Raw genomic sequence first — 20,606 nt, forward strand, 5'->3', positions numbered from 1 at the left:
AAAGTGGGCAGATATACGATCTAATGATTGTTGCGCAGAAATAGAAAATCGCCTGTAATTGCCCGATGAACTTTAAATGTGGAAACAACTAGCTATTTTTAAAACTCATGTTTCCGAGATATTTCTATTTCTATCATTCTCTTCGATATTCCAAAACAAAATATGACCAAATTTCTTTCAATAAAATAATATTAGTTTATTGTTTAGCTCAGTGACTGTAAATTGTAAATGTATCCGTAGCAGTGGCAGCATGAAACAAAAGAAACATGTAGCAAAAATTCGAATTTGGGCTAAATGATTGAGCTAGAAACTGATTGAAGTGAAAGGCACATGAGGTGAGTGGACAGGAAGTGAGTGAGTGCCAGGAGAAAATGAGTGAGGAGCGAAGTTTTCGTTGCTCAGGATTCGGAGTTGTTCGACTCGGACGGATAGGCTCTTTTGAAGGGTTTTCGAAATTGAAATCATAGAAGATTTGAACGAAAATTAAAATTCAAATTGAAAACCATGCCTGGGGGTAGAGTCGGATGGAAGCGGCCCGTACAACGCGATGTACTTGTTCAGCTCAGCTTTGTATCCTTCGGCCTCTTTTTCGTATTTCTTCGACTTTTCCAGGGCTATCGCAAGCTCGCTCTCGAGGAGCGCGATCTGCTTCATTTTGTAGGGCATCAGGCTCGCCTTAAGAATTATTAGACTTATGCTGCATAATCATAAGTTATGCATCAAAAACGGTTAACTTACCGGAATAGAATCACAGGCACTAGCTGATTTGATGGAGATGTTAGACAACGTTATCTCCGACGGCGCCTGGGAAGATCCTGCCAACGATTGGCAAGAGCCTATTGTGCTTCCTAAAAATCATATTTGAAAGAGTCCCTATTTCAAGAATTCCTACCAGAAGTTGATCTCGCATCAAGTGAAAACCGCGGGGAAGCGTCTTGCACAGGTTCCTCACTCACTGGCGGCACTTCTTCTTTCTCTTCGTTCACTTGGTCGGTCTGCTGTCGATCTACTCGAGACTGAGCCAACTTTCTTGCCTCAAAGTGGCCTCGTCTTCGTCGGTGCCAGATGCGAGAAGTTTGCTGAGTGACAGGAGCAACTGGTTCAGGAGCTTGATCTTCGATGGGAGCTTCTTTCACTGTACTTTCTTCTGCAGCAGCTTCTTCAACTACAGCCTCTTCTTGGTCGACTTCACTCACAGGAGCGTCCTCGACGGGAGCATCTCTCTCTTCATCATCATTATCTGGCTCGCCTCTGTTCATTTCAGAAGCCATTAGCTGCGAAGATTCTTGCATTTCAGAGGAACCAGCTGTAGAATTGAGTAATTTGTCGACTTCCTGATCGCAAGCCGCTTCTTCCTCTGCATCGAATCGATAGCTTGCTCGGACATCATGGACAGGAGCTGCAGCTGCAGCAGGAGCATCAGGTGAAGAGCTGTTCACAACGGGATCTTGTGTAGCTTGTTCTGGATCGCTGGCGGCTTGTTCGTTCTCTATAAAGTTATATTTTAAACTAAATAAAGCAGTTAACTTTTAACCTTTCTTTTCGCACTCAGAAACAGCTGCATCAATGACTTCTCGAATGATGTTTTCGCAAAGTTCTCTCGCGAGTTCATTGAGCTCCCGGTCTTCTTTCTCCTTTTCTTCTTTGACGGCATTCTCGACAATCTTCTCGACATTTTTCTCATCCTCGTTTGCTAAATATACCAGGGTGTCAAATCGCGGGGGATCGAGAAGGGATCGCGCGCCACCGCCCACGCTCGATCCCAAGTCTGAAGGGATCGCTCGCGCGCTTTTTGAACGGAAAGGGATCGCGGTGAAAATAGCAGAGCAAACGCGCGGGCTAGCGCCAGGCTTCATGCGTGGAATTTTCTCCGATCAAGCTCGCGCCGCTTTTCAAAAACTCAGAACTCTTCGTTATTGTCTCAAATTTTATGAATTTTTCAGATCTAGTGTAGTTTTTCTCCTCTTTTTCTGATTAAAATTAAACTCATGTTCAAATTAAGTTTAATAAGTTTGTCTGATTATATTATTTAAAAAAAGAAAGAAATTACATCATTGTCTGTCGACAAAAGGGACAGCGGAAATGAGGAGGAAGGCTTCTTTTGTGACACGCCAAGCACATTGGTGGACACTTTTCGCATTGAGCAGCAGCAAATACTTTTTGACAGTCATCTCGACCAATGGGACTAAATAATATGTTAAAATGTGAATATTGATACTCTTCCCCTTAAATTTACCACCTAGGGTCGGACCCCTTACTTAGGTTTCCTTAGTTACTAAGGGTAAGGGTTTTGAAATTGATGAATCTGATGATCTCTGAAAACTCAGAAAGGAACTATGGAAAGGATTTTTTTCCGCCGAAACCCGAAAAAGGGTAAGTAAAGCATCCTTACCTTACTAAGGAAAGGACCCTTAGAAAGCAAAAAATTAAGGAAGGAAGTCCGACCCTAGCTTACCACTCCATTGGATCAGCGGGAATAAGAAGAACGGGAGGATCAATTTGGAGAGGATCATCTCCATATATTTGTAAGACAAATATATTCAATAAACGAAGTCGAAAATGATTTCGAGATGCCGCGGCACGCTTTCGAGTCGTGAAGACGTGTTTTTTAAGCATCTTTTTATCATTTTTTGCTTTTTAGAGAGTTTTGAATTTGATAAACCTACCGATATAAGAAACATTGGCAGGAAGCGTTGATATGCGATTATTCACCAAATGGTTGATCAAAAACAGCAACGGCTCTTTTCACGCGTTTCATTGTGAAAAGTAACTTCTCTTTGAATATTTTTTTTATTATGAAACTCTTGCTTTAGACTTTAAGATTGAATTAACTTCAATCAAGCGAGACTTAGATCTATTCATATTATCCACGAATGTTGCTCGAATCTTCGATCTACCCGGGTCGTTCTCATCAATTTCAAGAGATCTTTTATTTGTTTGATAATTTCTGTGCATGGAATAACGAGAGTGCTAGGGTTTCGCAAAAAAGCGAATTGGCACTGCGAATTTAGACCCCTGTTCAAACATTTTCCTGAGAAAAGTTATTTTTTCTGATGAAATAACGCACTTGGTTACATAATTGACTCGATCAGATGGTCGTATTTCCGCATGGTAATGAGAAAAGTGCCAGTCTAATGTTTGTGGCTTCACAGATTTCAAACAAATCGTGCACGCCATGGGGAACTTCCAAGCCTTTCTTGTCATACTTCTAAACTGATTTTTTTCGTTTTTTTCCAAACGTAAGAATAATAATTCTAGAGAATTTTCAAAAATAACATATTCTTGGTTCTGAATGCTTAACGGCTCAAAGACTCTCAAAAAATGAAGCCTCAAAATCGTTTTTGATACGTAGATTTTTGATTGGCTGATAGACAGTTTCGAGCGTTTTGATTGGCTGATAGACATTTCGAGAGTTTTGATTGGCTAATAGACATTTTCGAGCGTTTCGATTGGCTAAGGGGCATTTTCAAGCGTTTTGATTGGCTGATTGACATTTTCGAGCGTTTTGATTGGCTGATAGACATTTTCGAGCGTTTTGATTGGCTAATAGACATTTTTGAGCGTTTTGATTGGCTAATAGACATTTTCGAGCGTTTTGATTGGCTAAGGGGCATTTTCGAGCGTTTTGATTGGCTGATAGACATTTTCGAGCGTTTTGATTGGTTAAGAGCCATTTTAGATCGGTTTGATTGGCTAAGGGCCATTTAAGGGCGTTTTAATCGACTTAAAGCCTGATTTATCCGATTTTGGTCAATTTTTGCGCGACTAAGGTTAATTTTTCTTGAAAATGGTTAATATTTGCATGACCTCGGTCAATTAATGCTTAGAATGGGTTAATTATTGCATGATCAAGGTTAATTTTCTCATGAATTCGGTTTATATTTACATGACCTCGGTCAATTTATACTTAAAAAAGGGATATTTTAGCATGATCAAGGTTAATTTTTTCATGAATTTGGTTAATTTTTGCATGCAAAAGGTTTATAAATGCATGATTTCGACGGGAAATTTTCAGCAAAAAACATTTATTCAAATAGATTCTGTACATTTGGATAAGAAGACACTTGTAGAATGAGTTCAACAGTACTGGTGTTCAAGCAGTTTCGTTTTGAAGACATGATATCGTTCGCTTTCGAGAAGAGACGTTCGATGCTGCCGCTTGAGCCAGGAGTTGAGCGTATGAGTTGTGCGATTCTGGCGAATGTCGGGTAAGTTCCAGCGTGATGCGTGAAATACATCAAGCTCCGTTCGGCCGTACTGGCGGAGGTCTTGAACATGGGATCGAGCTGGTTCAACCATTGCTTGTATCTTTTGACGCTTTCTTTGCGCTCCATCTTGCTCTCCTTCTTGAACCATGCAGAGAACTCATCAGTTGATGATTTTTCGCATTCATCCTCGTCGCTCGAATATTGCTCCATTTCTTCCTCGAAAGTCGACTTTGCTTGAGAAGATGGAGGTGTCGGCGGAGCGCGCTCCTGTGAGTTTGGAGGAGTCAACGTCTTTGGCTGTGATGAAGGAGCTGCTGATGGTGTCTTCTGTTGCTGGTTTTCAACAGGAACCTAAAATAAAGTTAATTATTAATGCTGTTTTATGTAAAAATTGATCGCGTCTGAGTAAAAATGGACCTTTCCTATGAAAAATTCATCCGATTTCGGGTAAAAATTTACCGCTTAATGCAAAAATTAATCGAAACTTGGTAGAAATTAACCTTTTTTGGGAAAAAATTAACCAGCTCCGGGTAAAAATTAACCTTTACTTACAAGAATGAAGATTTCCTCAATTGGTTTGGTTTGCTCAGCTAGGTCAAAGAAGGTCTTGCGCATTGTCTCCTTCCAGACAGGAACTGCAGTATCGAAGCAATTGATGAGGGTGTCGTATGTAGACTTGGTGATGAACGAATCCTTCTCAAAGGCGTCGTCAAGTCGGTTACGGATCAAGGTGAATTCGAAGTGACGGCTAAAGAAGTCAAGGGAGAGCCCGATCAAAGCAGCTGGATTTGCTCTCGATTTGATGTAGGATCCTCTCGATGGCTTCCGTCCAGTGATGTTAGCACCGAAAATGTAGTCTGCTACGGTCAGAATCAGCTCCTGGTGGATTTCCTTGAAGTCAGCCGGATCAATTTGAAGCAAGAATTTCAGCAAGTCGAACAGTTTTGTTAGAGTGTCACCAACCGAGAAGTGATCCGAATCGGTGGACGCCAGAGCAGGCTCGAAGACTTGGGAGACTGAGTGGAGGTAATGAACGAGCTTCCAGTCGATTTCGTGTAAGATCGACTTTGAGTCAGTCAGGTACTTCTGGTGGCGACGAAGAAGAGGTTCGTTTGCCATGAGCTGCTTGTAGGTCGTGATGAAAGATCTGAAAGATAAAGTTAATAATTACATATTTTCGATTAGTTTAAACATGACCTCGGTTAATTTTATCGTGAAACGGTAAATTTTTACATGAAAAGGGTCAATTTTTACATTGAAAGGGTTAATTTTTACATAAAGGGGTTAATTTTTACATTAAAACGGTCAATATTTACATGAAAAGGGTCAAATTTTTCACGAAAAGGGTCAATTTTTACATGGAATGGGTCAATTTTTACATGGAAAAGGTCAATTGTTACAAGCAATGATGAAGAACAAACCTGAATCTGATGTAATAGATCCTGTCGATCGTAACGAATTTGTCGTAATTCGGGTAGAATTGCCTGATGTGCTTGAGCTCGTCTTCAGTTGGAGTGTAGCTTTTCACCAGATCATTGAAGGATTTCTCGGAGCAGTCGTCTCGTTCAGCTCGATGATTGCATGCTGAGACCGCTTTCTCGATCTCGACACAGCTATCGCCGACGATTGCATCGCTCTGGACAAGGGTAATATATCTAAAGTGAAGACGTTATTTGATGAAATAAGAATGATGTATTTACCTTTTTAACTGATTCGAAATCGTGTGGCTTGCACAGACAACGGCGAAGTAGTCGGAGAAGGCCTGAGCCATTGGCGCATCTCCAACAACTGGAAGTCGTTTTGCGTGAAAAAACTCGAGGATATTCCAATCCGAGAGGACGTTTTCTAGTTGTCGACGTACATTCGCATCAGTTGCTTTGAAGATGACCCCGTAATGAAGAAGAAAAATCGTGTCTTTCGCAGGTTCGAATCGTAAAAGCCGATGAAGACCCCAAGGTATTTGCTACTTCTTTCTTTCGTTAGCCGAGGGCAGTCGAATCCATCAAGGACCAAGCAACATCTGTTTTCCTGGATGAGACCAGGCAGCTTGGACTTGACGATACCATTCGAAACGGTACTTTTGCGCCTTGAAAATTTATATATCCAAATATAATGGTTAATTTTTACCTGAGAATCTTCACAATTTTGTGACTGCTTATTCCATTCGCTATTGCCTGATGAGCCCTTGCGCAAAATTTCTTCATTGTTTCGGTTTCAAAAGCACAAATTGAAAGACCATCGTTCGCAACAACTTCTGCGGCGATTTCCTCAAGCTCTTCGGCGTCGGTTGTAATTGAACGATGGTGTTCTTGGATGTGCCGTTTCACGTAGTAGTCAGTCGCATGGCTCGCTTTCGCCAAATTGCCTCGAATGCCAAAGAAAACCTATAAAAGAGTTAATTTTACTTGACTGGTCGTTTTTTAACATTAAAACGGCTAATTTTTTTCTCACGACCGATCAATTTTTACATGAAAGGGTCAATTTTTACATGAAAAAGGTCAAATTTTACATGAAAAAGGTCAAATTTTACATAAAAAGGGTCAATTTTTCCATGAAATGCGTCAAATTTTACATGAAAAAGGTCAATTTTTACATGGAAAAGGGTCAATTTTTACATGAAAAAGGTTAATTTTAACTCAAATCTGGTCAATTTTTTCTTACCTTATGTTTGTATTCAGCATTAGTGCAGAAGGGGCTCCGGCAAATGAGATATGGCGTCGGCGTCTGGTCTGACTTCGTGATTTTCTCTAGTTTGAAATCTGCTGTGTAATTGTGATGGATCTCTGAAGTGCAAACGAGCTTCTCATCTTCTTCTAGAATCTCTACAATTTTCTTGAACTCATCTTTGGTTTTTTTCTTTTTCTCAAATGGAGTAGATGGCGGAGAAAGCAAAGGACCTTCATCAAATGGCCGTTTTTGACTCATATTTACGAAAAAATTTCATTTTTGACGGACTTTATATTGACAGTACATCTGGAAAGATGGCGTCCTTCTGCAGATGGACTGATTTCCGATCATTAGTAAAGTATCTGAGTAATACCCCGCTGCGAGAATCAGATATGAAGGGTTTATTTCCAAGCAGCTGAAGATAAAATCACAGAAAAGACGTGAAAAGACTCGAGGTACCAAACAGCTGTGATGAAGTCAGAATCATGGTGAATTTTTACATGAATAATATTATTTTTTTAATTGAATAAACCAAAGTCGGATTAATTATGGCATAATTTTTCTTAGTATTTTCGTTAAAAAAGTAAGGATTATTATATGTTGATCTTTTTTTGCATTAAAAATTGATTGTTATTGAATTTTTACAAGGTCGCTCGTTTTCGGAATTTTAAGATCCCTTGCGCGAAGGGATATCCCACGCGCGAAGGGATCGGCGCGATCCCTTTGTTTATGTGAGCGCTCCCTTCTCGTTGCCTCTCGCTGCGAGGCGATCCCTTACACCGTGGGATCGAAACGGCGCTGTGGCGCGCGATCCCTTCAAAATCCCCCGCGATTTGACACCCTGGATCTATTCATATTATCCACGAATGTTGCTCGAATCTTCGATCTACCCGGGTCGTTCTCATCAATTTCAAGAGATCTTTTATTTGTTTGATAATTTCTGTGCATGGAATAACGAGAGTGCTAGGGTTTCGCAAAAAGCGAATTGGCACTGCGAATTTAGACCCCTGTTCAAACATTTTCCTGAGAAAAGTTATTTTTCTGATGAAATAACGCACTTGGTTACATAATTGACTCGATCAGATGGTCGTATTTCCGCATGGTAATGAGAAAAGTGCCAGTCTAATGTTTGTGGCTTCACAGATTTCAAACAAATCGTGCACGCCATGGGGAACTTCCAAGCCTTTCTTGTCATACTTCTAAACTGATTTTTTCGTTTTCCAAACGTAAGAATAATAATTCTAGAGAATTTTCAAAAATAACATATTCTTGGTTCTGAATGCTTAACGGCTCAAAGACTCTCAAAAATGAAGCCTCAAAATCGTTTTTGATACGTAGATTTTGATTGGCTGATAGACAGTTTCGAGCGTTTTGATTGGCTGATAGACATTTCGAGAGTTTTGATTGGCTAATAGACATTTTCGAGCGTTTCGATTGGCTAAGGGGCATTTTCAAGCGTTTTGATTGGCTGATTGACATTTTCGAGCGTTTTGATTGGCTGATAGACATTTTCGAGCGTTTTGATTGGCTAATAGACATTTTTGAGCGTTTTGATTGGCTAATAGACATTTTCGAGCGTTTTGATTGGCTAAGGGGCATTTTCGAGCGTTTTGATTGGCTGATAGACATTTTCGAGCGTTTTGATTGGTTAAGAGCCATTTTAGATCGGTTTGATTGGCTAAGGGCCATTTAAGGGCGTTTTAATCGACTTAAAGCCTGATTTATCCGATTTTGGTCAATTTTTGCGCGACTAAGGTTAATTTTTCTTGAAAATGGTTAATATTTGCATGACCTCGGTCAATTAATGCTTAGAATGGGTTAATTATTGCATGATCAAGGTTAATTTTCTCATGAATTCGGTTTATATTTACATGACCTCGGTCAATTTATACTTAAAAAAGGGATATTTTAGCATGATCAAGGTTAATTTTTTCATGAATTTGGTTAATTTTTGCATGCAAAAGGTTTATAAATGCATGATTTCGACGGGAAATTTTCAGCAAAAAACATTTATTCAAATAGATTCTGTACATTTGGATAAGAAGACACTTGTAGAATGAGTTCAACAGTACTGGTGTTCAAGCAGTTTCGTTTTGAAGACATGATATCGTTCGCTTTCGAGAAGAGACGTTCGATGCTGCCGCTTGAGCCAGGAGTTGAGCGTATGAGTTGTGCGATTCTGGCGAATGTCGGGTAAGTTCCAGCGTGATGCGTGAAATACATCAAGCTCCGTTCGGCCGTACTGGCGGAGGTCTTGAACATGGGATCGAGCTGGTTCAACCATTGCTTGTATCTTTTGACGCTTTCTTTGCGCTCCATCTTGCTCTCCTTCTTGAACCATGCAGAGAACTCATCAGTTGATGATTTTTCGCATTCATCCTCGTCGCTCGAATATTGCTCCATTTCTTCCTCGAAAGTCGACTTTGCTTGAGAAGATGGAGGTGTCGGCGGAGCGCGCTCCTGTGAGTTTGGAGGAGTCAACGTCTTTGGCTGTGATGAAGGAGCTGCTGATGGTGTCTTCTGTTGCTGGTTTTCAACAGGAACCTAAAATAAAGTTAATTATTAATGCTGTTTTATGTAAAAATTGATCGCGTCTGAGTAAAAATGGACCTTTCCTATGAAAAATTCATCCGATTTCGGGTAAAAATTTACCGCTTAATGCAAAAATTAATCGAAACTTGGTAGAAATTAACCTTTTTTGGGAAAAAATTAACCAGCTCCGGGTAAAAATTAACCTTTACTTACAAGAATGAAGATTTCCTCAATTGGTTTGGTTTGCTCAGCTAGGTCAAAGAAGGTCTTGCGCATTGTCTCCTTCCAGACAGGAACTGCAGTATCGAAGCAATTGATGAGGGTGTCGTATGTAGACTTGGTGATGAACGAATCCTTCTCAAAGGCGTCGTCAAGTCGGTTACGGATCAAGGTGAATTCGAAGTGACGGCTAAAGAAGTCAAGGGAGAGCCCGATCAAAGCAGCTGGATTTGCTCTCGATTTGATGTAGGATCCTCTCGATGGCTTCCGTCCAGTGATGTTAGCACCGAAAATGTAGTCTGCTACGGTCAGAATCAGCTCCTGGTGGATTTCCTTGAAGTCAGCCGGATCAATTTGAAGCAAGAATTTCAGCAAGTCGAACAGTTTTGTTAGAGTGTCACCAACCGAGAAGTGATCCGAATCGGTGGACGCCAGAGCAGGCTCGAAGACTTGGGAGACTGAGTGGAGGTAATGAACGAGCTTCCAGTCGATTTCGTGTAAGATCGACTTTGAGTCAGTCAGGTACTTCTGGTGGCGACGAAGAAGAGGTTCGTTTGCCATGAGCTGCTTGTAGGTCGTGATGAAAGATCTGAAAGATAAAGTTAATAATTACATATTTTCGATTAGTTTAAACATGACCTCGGTTAATTTTATCGTGAAACGGTAAATTTTTACATGAAAAGGGTCAATTTTTACATTGAAAGGGTTAATTTTTACATAAAGGGGTTAATTTTTACATTAAAACGGTCAATATTTACATGAAAAGGGTCAAATTTTTCACGAAAAGGGTCAATTTTTACATGGAATGGGTCAATTTTTACATGGAAAAGGTCAATTGTTACAAGCAATGATGAAGAACAAACCTGAATCTGATGTAATAGATCCTGTCGATCGTAACGAATTTGTCGTAATTCGGGTAGAATTGCCTGATGTGCTTGAGCTCGTCTTCAGTTGGAGTGTAGCTTTTCACCAGATCATTGAAGGATTTCTCGGAGCAGTCGTCTCGTTCAGCTCGATGATTGCATGCTGAGACCGCTTTCTCGATCTCGACACAGCTATCGCCGACGATTGCATCGCTCTGGACAAGGGTAATATATCTAAAGTGAAGACGTTATTTGATGAAATAAGAATGATGTATTTACCTTTTTAACTGATTCGAAATCGTGTGGCTTGCACAGACAACGGCGAAGTAGTCGGAGAAGGCCTGAGCCATTGGCGCATCTCCAACAACTGGAAGTCGTTTTGCGTGAAAAAACTCGAGGATATTCCAATCCGAGAGGACGTTTTCTAGTTGTCGACGTACATTCGCATCAGTTGCTTTGAAGATGACCCCGTAATGAAGAAGAAAAAATCGTGTCTTTCGCAGGTTCGAATCGTAAAAGCCGATGAAGACCCCAAGGTATTTGCTACTTCTTTCTTTCGTTAGCCGAGGGCAGTCGAATCCATCAAGGACCAAGCAACATCTGTTTTCCTGGATGAGACCAGGCAGCTTGGACTTGACGATACCATTCGAAACGGTACTTTTGCGCCTTGAAAATTTATATATCCAAATATAATGGTTAATTTTTACCTGAGAATCTTCACAATTTTGTGACTGCTTATTCCATTCGCTATTGCCTTATGAGCCCTTGCGCAAAATTTCTTCATTGTTTCGGTTTCGAAAGCACCAATTGAAAGACCATCGTTCGCAACAGCTTCCGCGGCGATTTCCTCAAGCTCTTCGGCGTCGGTTGTAATTGAACGATGGTGTTCTTGGATGTGCCGTTTCACGTAGTAGTCAGTCGCATGGCTCGCTTTCGCCAAATTGCCTCGAATGCCAAAGAAAACCTATAAAAGAGTTAATCTTACTTGACTGGTCGTTTTTAACATTAAAACGGCTAATTTTTTCTCACGACCGATCAATTTTTACATGAAAGGGTCAATTTTTACATGAAAAAGGTCAAATTTTACATGAAAAAGGTCAAATTTTACATAAAAAGGGTCAATTTTTCCATGAAATGCGTCAAATTTTACATGAAAAAGGTCAATTTTTACATGGAAAAGGGTCAATTTTTACATGAAAAAGGTTAATTTTAACTCAAATCTGGTCAATTTTTTCTTACCTTATGTTTGTATTCAGCATTAGTGCAGAAGGGGCTCCGGCAAATGAGATATGGCGTCGGCGTCTGGTCTGACTTCGTGATTTTCTCTAGTTTGAAATCTGCTGTGTAATTGTGATGGATCTCTGAAGTGCAAACGAGCTTCTCATCTTCTTCTAGAATCTCTACAATTTTCTTGAACTCATCTTTGGTTTTTTTCTTTTTCTCAAATGGAGTAGATGGCGGAGAAAGCAAAGGACCTTCATCAAATGGCCGTTTTTGACTCATATTTACGAAAAAATTTCATTTTTGACGGACTTTATATTGACAGTACATCTGGAAAGATGGCGTCCTTCTGCAGATGGACTGATTTCCGATCATTAGTAAAGTATCTGAGTAATACCCCGCTGCGAGAATCAGATATGAAGGGTTTATTTCCAAGCAGCTGAAGATAAAATCACAGAAAAGACGTGAAAAGACTCGAGGTACCAAACAGCTGTGATGAAGTCAGAATCATGGTGAATTTTTACATGAATAATATTATTTTTTTAATTGAATAACCCAAAGTCGGATTAATTATGGCATAATTTTTCTTAGTATTTTCGTTAAAAAAGTAAGGATTATTATATGTTGATCTTTTTTTGCATTAAAAATTGATTGTTATTGAATTTTTACAAGGTCGCTCGTTTTCGGAATTTTAAGATCCCTTGCGCGAAGGGATATCCCACGCGCGAAGGGATCGGCGCGATCCCTTTGTTTATGTGAGCGCTCCCTTCTCGTTGCCTCTCGCTGCGAGGCGATCCCTTACACCGTGGGATCGAAACGGCGCTGTGGCGCGCGATCCCTTCAAAATCCCCCGCGATTTGACACCCTGAAATATACTAGTTTAAAAATCAGATTTTCTGTCTTGAAACTACCTGTATCTCCCTTCTCATCTGGCCGAGGAAAGCTGGGAGCAAGAGAGACAGAAGAAGTCTTTCGACCTCGGGCAGCAGCTTCCTTCTCAATTTTCGCTTTCAGAGATGCTTTCGCTCGTTCCTCGACTTGTTTCCATTCGTTTTGCGTCATATTTACTTTGCCATCAGCGATCATGATGTCCACGAGCTCCTGACACTGCCGATTATGGAAAAGATCTTCCGGCTTCTGAAAATATAATATTAAGATTGAGCTGGCTCTAACCAGGGCAAATTACCTTTCCGTCATTGTTGAGAATGTTTCTCAGCTCTGGATTCTTCAGGAAAAGGGCAGCAACAAATTTGGAGCGGCCAGCACTGCAGGCATGATGTGCCGGAGTCCAACCATCGTGATTTTTCTTCTTCAAGCTTTCATCGTCGAAGAAGTCTAATGCAAGAACATCGCCGGCTTTGCTGAAGAAATGGACGGGCAGGTTTCCCGACGATGTTGCAGGGTGACGGTTGATGTCGTAGCCATTGTCGATCAGGAATCTTATTCGCTCGAGTTCAATGTTCGAGAATTTATCGAACTTTCTTGGCTGATGTATGCTACCATAGCCTTCCCGGCGCGATTTTGTGCGGAAGAAATAGGCAGTGAGCCAGTTTTCCTCGTGCTCTCCTTGTTCGTTCTTTCTTCTGACGATCGGAGTGTTCAGCAAATCGCCTTCCACTTTCTTCATCGCAAAGACGATTTTGTCGAAGAACTCGTCGAAATCGCCTTCTCGCATCATAAGCGCATTGTTCATAATGAAGTAGTTCTTTCCATTAGTGCCGATTGTCGCAGAAAGATCAACTTCGCCGGTCTCCAGTAAGTTCTCTGCAAACTTTCGCTTTTCTGAAACGAACTTCGGATCGTCCCCTGGGTTGACAAAATCGCGCGCAAACTTTCCAAACACATCCGTCATCAAACGCTTCTCAATTGGGTACTCGCCGCTTTCAAATTTGACCAGAAACGCAGGAAGGAAGTCCACTAGTCGAGGGCATTGCAATACAAAGCTGATGTTGTTCAAGGATGTATTCCAATCTGCGGTGACGATCGAAGAGATTATCCGTCGTGCATTTTCTCGCTGTTCTGGGTCGGTTAGTCCCATGTATCCGTTGAGAAGATTCTCCGTCTTGCAGATTTCTTTGCGCTGGATTTGAACGTTGATCTCAGAACTTAAAATAAAGAATGAGTAAATAGACAACTGACACTTGAATTTGACTTCGTATTCGCTACGAGTCGTCACTTACCGATGAGCATCAAGAATTTCCACCAACGCATCGATCGTTTCGTTGGCCTCTTTGATCAAACTCTCGAGCTTCTCCCAGATTTTCCAAATATCCTCCTTCCTCAATCGGAACTCCTTCTTCAACAGAAACTGCACTGTCTCAAGAAACTCTTTCGCCTTTCTATTATTCTTGTCCCTGGTCGTGTATTTGAAGAAGACATAGCCGAGGAGGTCGTCGCGAATCGCTCCTTTTTCCTTCGCACCGTTGTCAAGAAGGATCTTGCCGATGGAGACATCGAGGCCAGCAAAGGCTCTTGTCGCTGGTAACTCGTAACTATTCCTCCCTCTGAGAGTAAGGTCAAGAGCAGGCTGCATGGAGAGAATCAGCGCACAGTTGAATGCGTTGTAGTGGATCGCGCATTCCAGAAGGGTGAAGGGTTTTTTCTCAGAAGAATTTCTTTTCTTTACTGCTGGAAGAATGTAGTTGCAATCAAGCTCGCCTGAATTGAGACGATCGAGGAAGGCTTTGGAGTTGTCTTGCTTGATGTCCAGGAAGATTCCTGTATCTTCGTTCTCTTTCTTTGTCGGGTTTGAATATGGGCTTAGGACGGTTAAGAAATCGGTGGACGGAACCCAAGAACGATCTCCTCTGTTTCTACTGCAAGAACGAGCTCTAGAATTTCGTCTACGCGTTGGAGTTAACATTATAATCTCTGCAAAGAAGCAAGTGAAATTTCGTCAACAATATCAACGAATTTTCGAGATGAAATCATCTAGAATGATTTAAGAAAGAAGAAAATTTTTCTTCTAGAGATAAATATTAATAGATTCTTTACCAAATCAATTTTCAAACCCTTTCCTTCTCTAAAGTCTGCTGATTCTGTTCAGAATTAGCGCGATTCGGATTCTCTTTCAGCGGCGAGCTGTGAGCACGTGACATCGTCCTGTCGTTAAAATTTCTCTCTGGACCAGAAAAAGGGCCCGGCGGGAAGTACTTGTTCAGTCGGATAGCGTGTTGCGTGTTCTGGCAGTCCTCTTTGTAGCGAAGCTGCCGTTTCTCTTCTTCACTTTTCGGCTCTGGCTCGGGCGGCGGCGGCTGCCAATCAACTGGTGCAGATCCGTCTCGTGGATAACGCTTGGCAAGGAAATCTCGAAGAATCGGATTTCCCGCTAAACAAAAGAGTTCTTTTCTCTCTAGATTTCAATTTCGAAAAAGGCCACCAAAAAGCTGAGAATGCTTCTAGAAATCACTTTTCGAAAGAGATTCTAGAAGGAATTTTTTAAAGCAATTTTGGTCTTTTTAGACAATTTTTTCGTCCTTTTTAGTCAATTTTGAAGTATAAAAAATCAAATTTTAGTCATTTTTAGCTTAGTTTTGGCCATTTTTGATACATTTGTTTCTCACCGAAATCTGCTAGAATTCGCAGCTCCTTGATCTTGAACCCTTTCGGCGGATTCCCAGCGTAAGCCTCCACAGCACTTGGGATATCAGCTGGCTTCAGAACTCCTTCCAACCAATTCACGACTTCTTCTTTTGTCGGCTTGAAATTTTCGTAACCGCCCCTGCTCTTTCTCCCACTTCTGCGTCCGAAATTCCGGCTCATCTGAAAATCGAAAATTTTCCCCTTTTTGAATTGAAAATGAAGAATGAAGCTGCGAAACCGCAGTTTAAATAGGTAGATACAGCGGAAAAATCATGATGAAGCTTCTTATGACGCGAATGAGGGTGATTATAAAGCAGTTGTTTTGAAGAAAGAGGATTTTTGATGATCAAGGGTGATTTTTAGAGTCTCTTCAAGTTCTCGGAGATTTCTTTTAGCAAAATATCTGCTTGAAAGCCGCATTTGCATCTGAAAACACAAAAATTGACCTCGCTAAGGTCAAGACAAGAAGCATTCCGGCAGTGAAATGGCCCGCGGCAGGGCTCGTTCCATTGATAAGACTAGGACAACCCATTTTTGAAAATTTGCGCTAGAATCGTGTAATTACCCATCAAACCGCATAAAAAGAGAAAAGAAGTTGGAGAGAAGATGGATAAATGAGTTTTTCAACGATCATGGGAGCTTTTACGAATTATATTTTGATTTTTCTTTTGACGCTTCTTGGAACCTACATTTTTAACACAGAAGAACTTGAAAATCCAAAGTTTCAATATGCAGTCAGTCATGTTCACGATTCAAGGTAAAATTCGAAAGGGATTTATCCTTTTTGAAAGCTGAATTTTAGCTGTAACCGAAAAGTCGCCTTGGGTGACTTCGGCCAATTTCCCGTGGTATTTTTGAGCTCGTTTCCTGGTTCGGGCAACACGTGGGCCCGTCAGGTTCTCGAGGATACGACTGGCTTCTACACTGGCTCAGTTTACTACGAAATGGAAATGACGCGCAATGGACTCAAAGGCGAGATGGAACACACCAGGAGTGGACGAACTATTGCGGTGAAGAATCACGGACAGAAAGAGTACGAAAGTGCAGAAGGAAAGGGGCGAAAGTTAATCAATTCTATTTTGCTCGAAAGCCGCGAGCGGCTTCTTTCGACGTTTTCATCGATTTTTACCCGAGAGAATAACCCTTACCCCTTGAAAAGGCATCATCATGGTCCTGCGAAATCCCTACGACGCGACTCTTGCTGATTATAAACGCCAAATGTCGGGCTCGCATACTGGCAATTTGGAAAAGAAAGATTTCGAAAACGAGATTTGGCGAAAATTCATCGACCAGCACATGCATCGCTGGTTCGGAAGCGCTGTTTGGTTTCCGATGTTTGCTGAAAAGGCGAAAATTCCGATGCTGATCATTTACTACGAGGATATGAAGGTAGAATTGAATAGAAAAATGAACTTTTGAGAGAAAGATCGCTTTAAAGCCGCTTGCGGCTTTTTCTACTCCCTCAAAGTAACCAAAAATGTATTTAATAGCCGCACGCGGCTCTTTTACGCTTTTATTTGACTTAACATTTTCGGGCAATAACATAAGAATAAGAATAATTGTTAAGGAAAATCTTGTGAAAGAAATGCGGAAAGTCGTCGACTGGTACCGCGAGCATTTCAAAATTCCACTTGACGACGCGGAGCATCGTCTCGATTGCCTTCTGAAGCAGGAAGTGAAATTCCACAGAAAGAAAACTGATCTCGGCGATATTTGGCCGGCCGACAAGATTCCTGGACTCGACAAGGGAATCAGAGAGATGCAGGTAATACTGATGAATTTGGGCTTGAAATGATCTATATTCTCGAGGGAAAAGCCGCTTGCGGCTTTTTCGAAGTTATTCAAATGTGAAACGCAGTTTTTATATTTTACCATCTATTATTGCACCCCCTTAAGAATTTTAAGGCTTTTTACGAGCATCACCAGCTGCCAGAAATGCCAGATTCGTATCTAAAAGACCCGGAAAAGTCGAAAAAACTTCCGTCTGAGCATTTACAGATGACTGTAGTTACTTCCCACGCGATCAAAAAGGTCGATGAAACAGTCAAAAAGAGGTACCGTCATCATTTTAAATTACTTTCTAGCGTTTTTTTTTCAGAGAACTCTTCATGAAAAACGGCCAGCAATATGTTTTCACGACTGCCGATCAATTCCGAGTAAAAGCCGACTAGAAAATCGACTCTAGAATCGTTTTTGTTACATAACTAAATATGCCGCTGCCTTCAACCCTTTCTTTTTCATATTTTTTAGAATTTCCAATTTTGCAAGCTTGAAAAGTACAGTGATTTTTAACGCGTTTCGTATTTTCTGTGAATAAATAATATTTATCTATATTTGTTTGAGAACATCCTGGGTAGTAAATTTTATGTCTTCGAAGGAACAGCGATCGGCAAGAGCAGCGGTAGAACATGATCGGATTTCCTGAAAGAAAAACATAGAAAATTTGTGAATTTTGGCTTTCAACTGGGAGGACATTGGCTTATATTCGAAAAAAGCCCCGTGCGGCTTTCCTGTCGTCTTATTTGATTGAAAAGCCGCAAGCGGCTTCTTCAAAAGTTCTATGAGCAAATCAAAGAGGGAAGAGATACGGTATCTCAGATACCTTTAGTTCGTCAAAGAAGTCGAGCTCTTCTCCGATATTGGACAGTCCGGTCAAAATCCAGTTTCCAAAGCCGCATGTATGCAAAGCCGCGTTTTTCGTGCAAAGATTTTGCTGGCAGCGATTCTCGAACTCGTCGCAGGATTGATGGATTTTGTAAAACAACGAGTTCTTTACAAGAAATTTAGCAAAAAAGGGACGTGATTGAGCTTACTTTTGAATGATAATCGCTGCTGGAAACGCAATCGCTGTGTTTTTCGCATTTCCTTTGCTCGAATTCTTCTTGCAACGAGTCCAAATCGACCAGATGCGCTTGGTAGTTCTCGTTCAACACGAAATTCGAGCCAGAAATGTCGTCAATGTACAGATTGTTGTCTTCAAGTTGGAGAAAGAGCTCGGCAAAGGACTGGATCGAGCGCCAGATGTTGCGTTCTACCTCGTCGTCGTGGACTTTGACCTCCGAAACGAGCGCTTCTTGTAGCTCTTCGAGGCGGAAACACTCGTCGTTGGTTCCGAATTCGTCGCTGCAGACTGAAAAGATGAATTATTTCGGCCTTTCTCTCCAATCGAAAGCCGCTTGCAGCTTTCTTGAAGACATTTCTCCCTTCTACATTTTTCCCCTACTCTTACCTGGATCTCCACCGACATCGGATAAAACATAAAGAAGTTCTTCTCCCTTGAAACAAGTATTTAGCACCTCTGGTTGTCCATACAAGATCTGTTTCTCCAATATCTCCAGCTCTCTTTTTAATTTCTCTCGTTTTAGCGGATCTGGGCGTGAAGAAAAGGAAGATTTGACAATGAAGGTTTCTCCGTTGACGAATATTCGATTCACTGTCTTGCCATTATCGTGGGAAAGGTCTTGGATAATCGGCTGAAGATGGATGTTTCCACAGCTAAAAAGCTGTAAGGGTTTGGTTGATTTTGAAGGGATTTTGATAAAAATCAGGACTCGATCGCCTGTGTAGAAACCTGACTCAGGGTCCTCAAACAGATTTAACGAAAAACCGCGACCCTATTTGCGGCTTTTTTGCTCATTCTGCGGCTATTTATCCGAGCTTTTCCAAAACCCTGACTCAGGTTTCTACGCAGGTTTCTGAAACCTGCGTAGGCCTAAGGATGCCCAATTTTTTACCTCAATTTACAAGCAGTAGAGTCACAAGCAACTTCATAATAAAGATACGAATATCCAATAAACACAAAAATCACGAATCCGCAAAATGCTATCAATTTAGGATCTCTCATTTTCCACTTCTTCTTTTCACTCTTTTTGATAGCTTTACTTTTTGTTTACCATCGTTCAAAATTCAAATTGACAATTGTAAAAAACGCCTTGTTTGCCTAGAAAACAATAAATTCTACTCAATTACTATTGCCACAGATTTTTACGGTAAAAATGCATCATAAATTTTTCAATGATCTTTTCTTTTGTAAAGCCGTAAAAAAATCTTCTTTTCAAAAAGTCTGAAAATTCGAGCTTGAGAGACCTTTCCTAAAAACACCTTTTTCTCATTGCTTTTCCGTCTTCTTGGTTTATCCATTCGATAATTTCTCTTTTCCGATCATAAAAGAGCGCAATTTTTATCTTTGAAATTTACTCTATCTTTTTCGTGGCCACCCACGCGAATTTATCTTCGCGCGCCACGATTCTCGAAAGGAGTCAGATTTGGCAGCGGCTGTCAAAGCGATTCGATTCGAATTTGACGGTTTTGTACTGTTAGAACCGGTCGGTTCAAAGGTAAAATCGAAAGGGGCGATCGTTCTTCAGATTCTCTTTAGATTCTTTAAATTCTTCCCGTCTTAAAATTAGTTGAAGCGTCATCGAATTCAAAAATGAACTATCGGAAACGATATTTTAATGATCGACTACTGGTATCGTTTGGCACGCTGGAGACGGATGTTTTTATGTATCGATGAACGGAGGTACAGTATTACTGAACGTCACCATGGGTTCTCTCGGAGATTCAAATCTATCCACGAATTTTGAGAAGGAGCAGTAACTACGGTAGATCTTTCGTACAATCTTGGTTTGAACTACAGGAACTGTAGGAGCTGAAATAGAGCGTGAAAGTCGAGTGCACCTGCTCGTTATCTGCCCCAGTTCTGATTGACTGGTCGATCGTTACAGTCACTTCCTCCGCTTGGTGGCCTTGAACATGATAAAACTCACTTCGATTCCAGAGAGGTCATCAAATCATATTCTCCTCTTCTTCATCAACCAACTTTTCAATAAGAGAATACTAAGAAAACAACCAAAGCTTCCAAGATGAAGATCTTCAGTCTCTTCTTTACCTTTTCCTTCGCAATTGAGGACTTCCTCCTCTTCAGCCTCCTCAATGGCAATTCTGGTTCCCAATCCCAGACATCCCAGATGAACACTCTCCTTCCCCTCCTCCTTCTCAGCGACAACAACAGTACAAGTGACAACACTGATCTCCTCATGCTGACAATGATGTCCGGCGGAACAAACGACATGAATCAGCTCCTCCCGCTTTTGCTCCTCTCCGACGATTCTGGCGATACCGACATGCTCTCTACTTTTCTGCTTCTTTCAACAATGCAAGGCGACTGCAATGTCAACACCAACGACGCCATGACCAATCTCCTTCCGCTGCTTCTCTTCGCTGATGATGGCAGCTCGCTTGGATCAAGCTCTGATTCGCTCATGACAATGCTTCTTTTCTCCACCATGAGCGGCGGCGAGGGATTCAGCTT

The 20,606-nt window shown here is 41.2% G+C and overlaps 6 protein-coding genes and 1 long non-coding RNA gene across 7 annotated transcripts; 2 read left to right on the forward strand and 5 right to left on the reverse strand.

The window, feature by feature from the left end:
• Window positions 1–189: 189 nt before the first annotated feature.
• LOC145705988 (uncharacterized) lies at window positions 190–15,493 on the reverse strand. The gene is made up of 10 exons (XM_081783495.1): window positions 15,274–15,493; window positions 14,722–15,038; window positions 13,891–14,441; window positions 12,897–13,815; window positions 12,622–12,847; window positions 1,535–1,693; window positions 893–1,489; window positions 739–848; window positions 509–675; window positions 190–435 (listed from the first exon to the last, which is right to left on the reverse strand). Exons 1-10 carry the CDS (start codon window positions 15,470–15,472, stop codon window positions 399–401), a joined length of 3,282 nt encoding a protein of 1,093 aa, XP_081639621.1. The 5' UTR covers window positions 15,473–15,493; the 3' UTR covers window positions 190–398.
• LOC145702516 (uncharacterized) lies at window positions 1,987–3,754 on the reverse strand. Its single transcript, XR_014134318.1, has 2 exons — window positions 2,456–3,754; window positions 1,987–2,185 (listed from the first exon to the last, which is right to left on the reverse strand). It is a non-coding gene; the product is annotated as an uncharacterized LOC145702516 (long non-coding RNA).
• LOC145704901 (uncharacterized) lies at window positions 3,766–7,133 on the reverse strand. The gene is made up of 7 exons (XM_081782369.1): window positions 6,870–7,133; window positions 6,336–6,592; window positions 6,176–6,294; window positions 5,909–6,122; window positions 5,630–5,863; window positions 4,761–5,355; window positions 3,766–4,559 (listed from the first exon to the last, which is right to left on the reverse strand). Exons 1-7 carry the CDS (start codon window positions 7,131–7,133, stop codon window positions 4,026–4,028), a joined length of 2,217 nt encoding a protein of 738 aa, XP_081638495.1. The 3' UTR covers window positions 3,766–4,025.
• LOC145705989 (uncharacterized) lies at window positions 8,626–12,373 on the reverse strand. The gene is made up of 6 exons (XM_081783496.1): window positions 11,729–12,373; window positions 11,197–11,453; window positions 10,769–11,155; window positions 10,490–10,723; window positions 9,621–10,215; window positions 8,626–9,419 (listed from the first exon to the last, which is right to left on the reverse strand). The coding sequence occupies exons 1-6, from the start codon at window positions 11,990–11,992 to the stop codon at window positions 8,886–8,888; spliced, it is 2,271 nt and encodes a 756-aa protein (XP_081639622.1). The 5' UTR covers window positions 11,993–12,373; the 3' UTR covers window positions 8,626–8,885.
• Window positions 15,494–15,804: 311 nt separating the features above from the next.
• Window positions 15,805–16,433, forward strand: LOC145705958 (sialate:O-sulfotransferase 2-like). The gene is made up of 3 exons (XM_081783464.1): window positions 15,805–16,049; window positions 16,095–16,355; window positions 16,427–16,433. Exons 1-3 carry the CDS (start codon window positions 15,907–15,909, stop codon window positions 16,431–16,433), a joined length of 411 nt encoding a protein of 136 aa, XP_081639590.1. The 5' UTR covers window positions 15,805–15,906.
• Window positions 16,434–16,459: 26 nt separating this feature from the next.
• Window positions 16,460–17,625, forward strand: LOC145705991 (sialate:O-sulfotransferase 1-like). Its single transcript, XM_081783499.1, has 4 exons — window positions 16,460–16,681; window positions 16,860–17,057; window positions 17,198–17,346; window positions 17,391–17,625. The coding sequence occupies exons 1-4, from the start codon at window positions 16,460–16,462 to the stop codon at window positions 17,461–17,463; spliced, it is 642 nt and encodes a 213-aa protein (XP_081639625.1). The 3' UTR covers window positions 17,464–17,625.
• On the reverse strand, window positions 17,340–19,219 carry LOC145705990 (uncharacterized). The gene is made up of 5 exons (XM_081783498.1): window positions 19,027–19,219; window positions 18,522–18,787; window positions 18,106–18,422; window positions 17,895–18,062; window positions 17,340–17,713 (listed from the first exon to the last, which is right to left on the reverse strand). The coding sequence occupies exons 1-5, from the start codon at window positions 19,134–19,136 to the stop codon at window positions 17,621–17,623; spliced, it is 954 nt and encodes a 317-aa protein (XP_081639624.1). The 5' UTR covers window positions 19,137–19,219; the 3' UTR covers window positions 17,340–17,620.
• Window positions 19,220–20,606: the final 1,387 nt, after the last annotated feature.

This window comes from Oikopleura dioica, chromosome PAR (genome assembly GCF_907165135.1).
Source record: "Oikopleura dioica chromosome PAR, OKI2018_I68_1.0, whole genome shotgun sequence".
Classification (NCBI taxonomy): Eukaryota; Metazoa; Chordata; class Appendicularia; order Copelata; family Oikopleuridae; genus Oikopleura; species Oikopleura dioica.

Bases quoted from the DNA above. Each gene is read 5' to 3' on its own strand.
- LOC145704901 (XM_081782369.1), bottom strand. From the start codon at position 7,133: ATGAGTCAAAAACGGCCATTTGATGAAGGTCCTTTGCTTTCTCCGCCA. The intron at 6,593-6,869 runs GTAAGAAAAAAT...ACTCTTTTATAG, and splicing joins ATGCTGAATACAAACATAAG to GTTTTCTTTGGCATTCGAGG. The intron at 4,560-4,760 runs GTAAGTAAAGGT...ACTTTATTTTAG, and splicing joins TTGAGGAAATCTTCATTCTT to GTTCCTGTTGAAAACCAGCA.
- LOC145705989 (XM_081783496.1), bottom strand. From the start codon at position 11,992: ATGAGTCAAAAACGGCCATTTGATGAAGGTCCTTTGCTTTCTCCGCCA. The intron at 11,156-11,196 runs GTAAAAATTAAC...TAAATTTTCAAG, and splicing joins AAAATTGTGAAGATTCTCAG to GCGCAAAAGTACCGTTTCGA. The intron at 9,420-9,620 runs GTAAGTAAAGGT...ACTTTATTTTAG, and splicing joins TTGAGGAAATCTTCATTCTT to GTTCCTGTTGAAAACCAGCA.
- LOC145705988 (XM_081783495.1), bottom strand. From the start codon at position 15,472: ATGAGCCGGAATTTCGGACGCAGAAGTGGGAGAAAGAGCAGGGGCGGT. The intron at 1,490-1,534 runs GTTAAAAGTTAA...ATAACTTTATAG, and splicing joins TTCTGAGTGCGAAAAGAAAG to AGAACGAACAAGCCGCCAGC. The intron at 676-738 runs GTAAGTTAACCG...ATAATTCTTAAG, and splicing joins GTGCCTGTGATTCTATTCCG to GCGAGCCTGATGCCCTACAA.
- LOC145705958 (XM_081783464.1), top strand. From the start codon at position 15,907: ATGAGTTTTTCAACGATCATGGGAGCTTTTACGAATTATATTTTGATT. The intron at 16,050-16,094 runs GTAAAATTCGAA...GCTGAATTTTAG, and splicing joins AGTCATGTTCACGATTCAAG to CTGTAACCGAAAAGTCGCCT.
- LOC145705991 (XM_081783499.1), top strand. From the start codon at position 16,460: ATGGTCCTGCGAAATCCCTACGACGCGACTCTTGCTGATTATAAACGC. The intron at 16,682-16,859 runs GTAGAATTGAAT...ATAATTGTTAAG, and splicing joins TTTACTACGAGGATATGAAG to GAAAATCTTGTGAAAGAAAT. The intron at 17,347-17,390 runs GTACCGTCATCA...TTTTTTTTTCAG, and splicing joins GATGAAACAGTCAAAAAGAG to AGAACTCTTCATGAAAAACG.
- LOC145705990 (XM_081783498.1), bottom strand. From the start codon at position 19,136: ATGAGAGATCCTAAATTGATAGCATTTTGCGGATTCGTGATTTTTGTG. The intron at 18,788-19,026 runs GTAAAAAATTGG...ACAGCTTTTTAG, and splicing joins TCTACTGCTTGTAAATTGAG to CTGTGGAAACATCCATCTTC. The intron at 17,714-17,894 runs GTATCTGAGATA...TTTTTCTTTCAG, and splicing joins ACTTCTTTGACGAACTAAAG to GAAATCCGATCATGTTCTAC.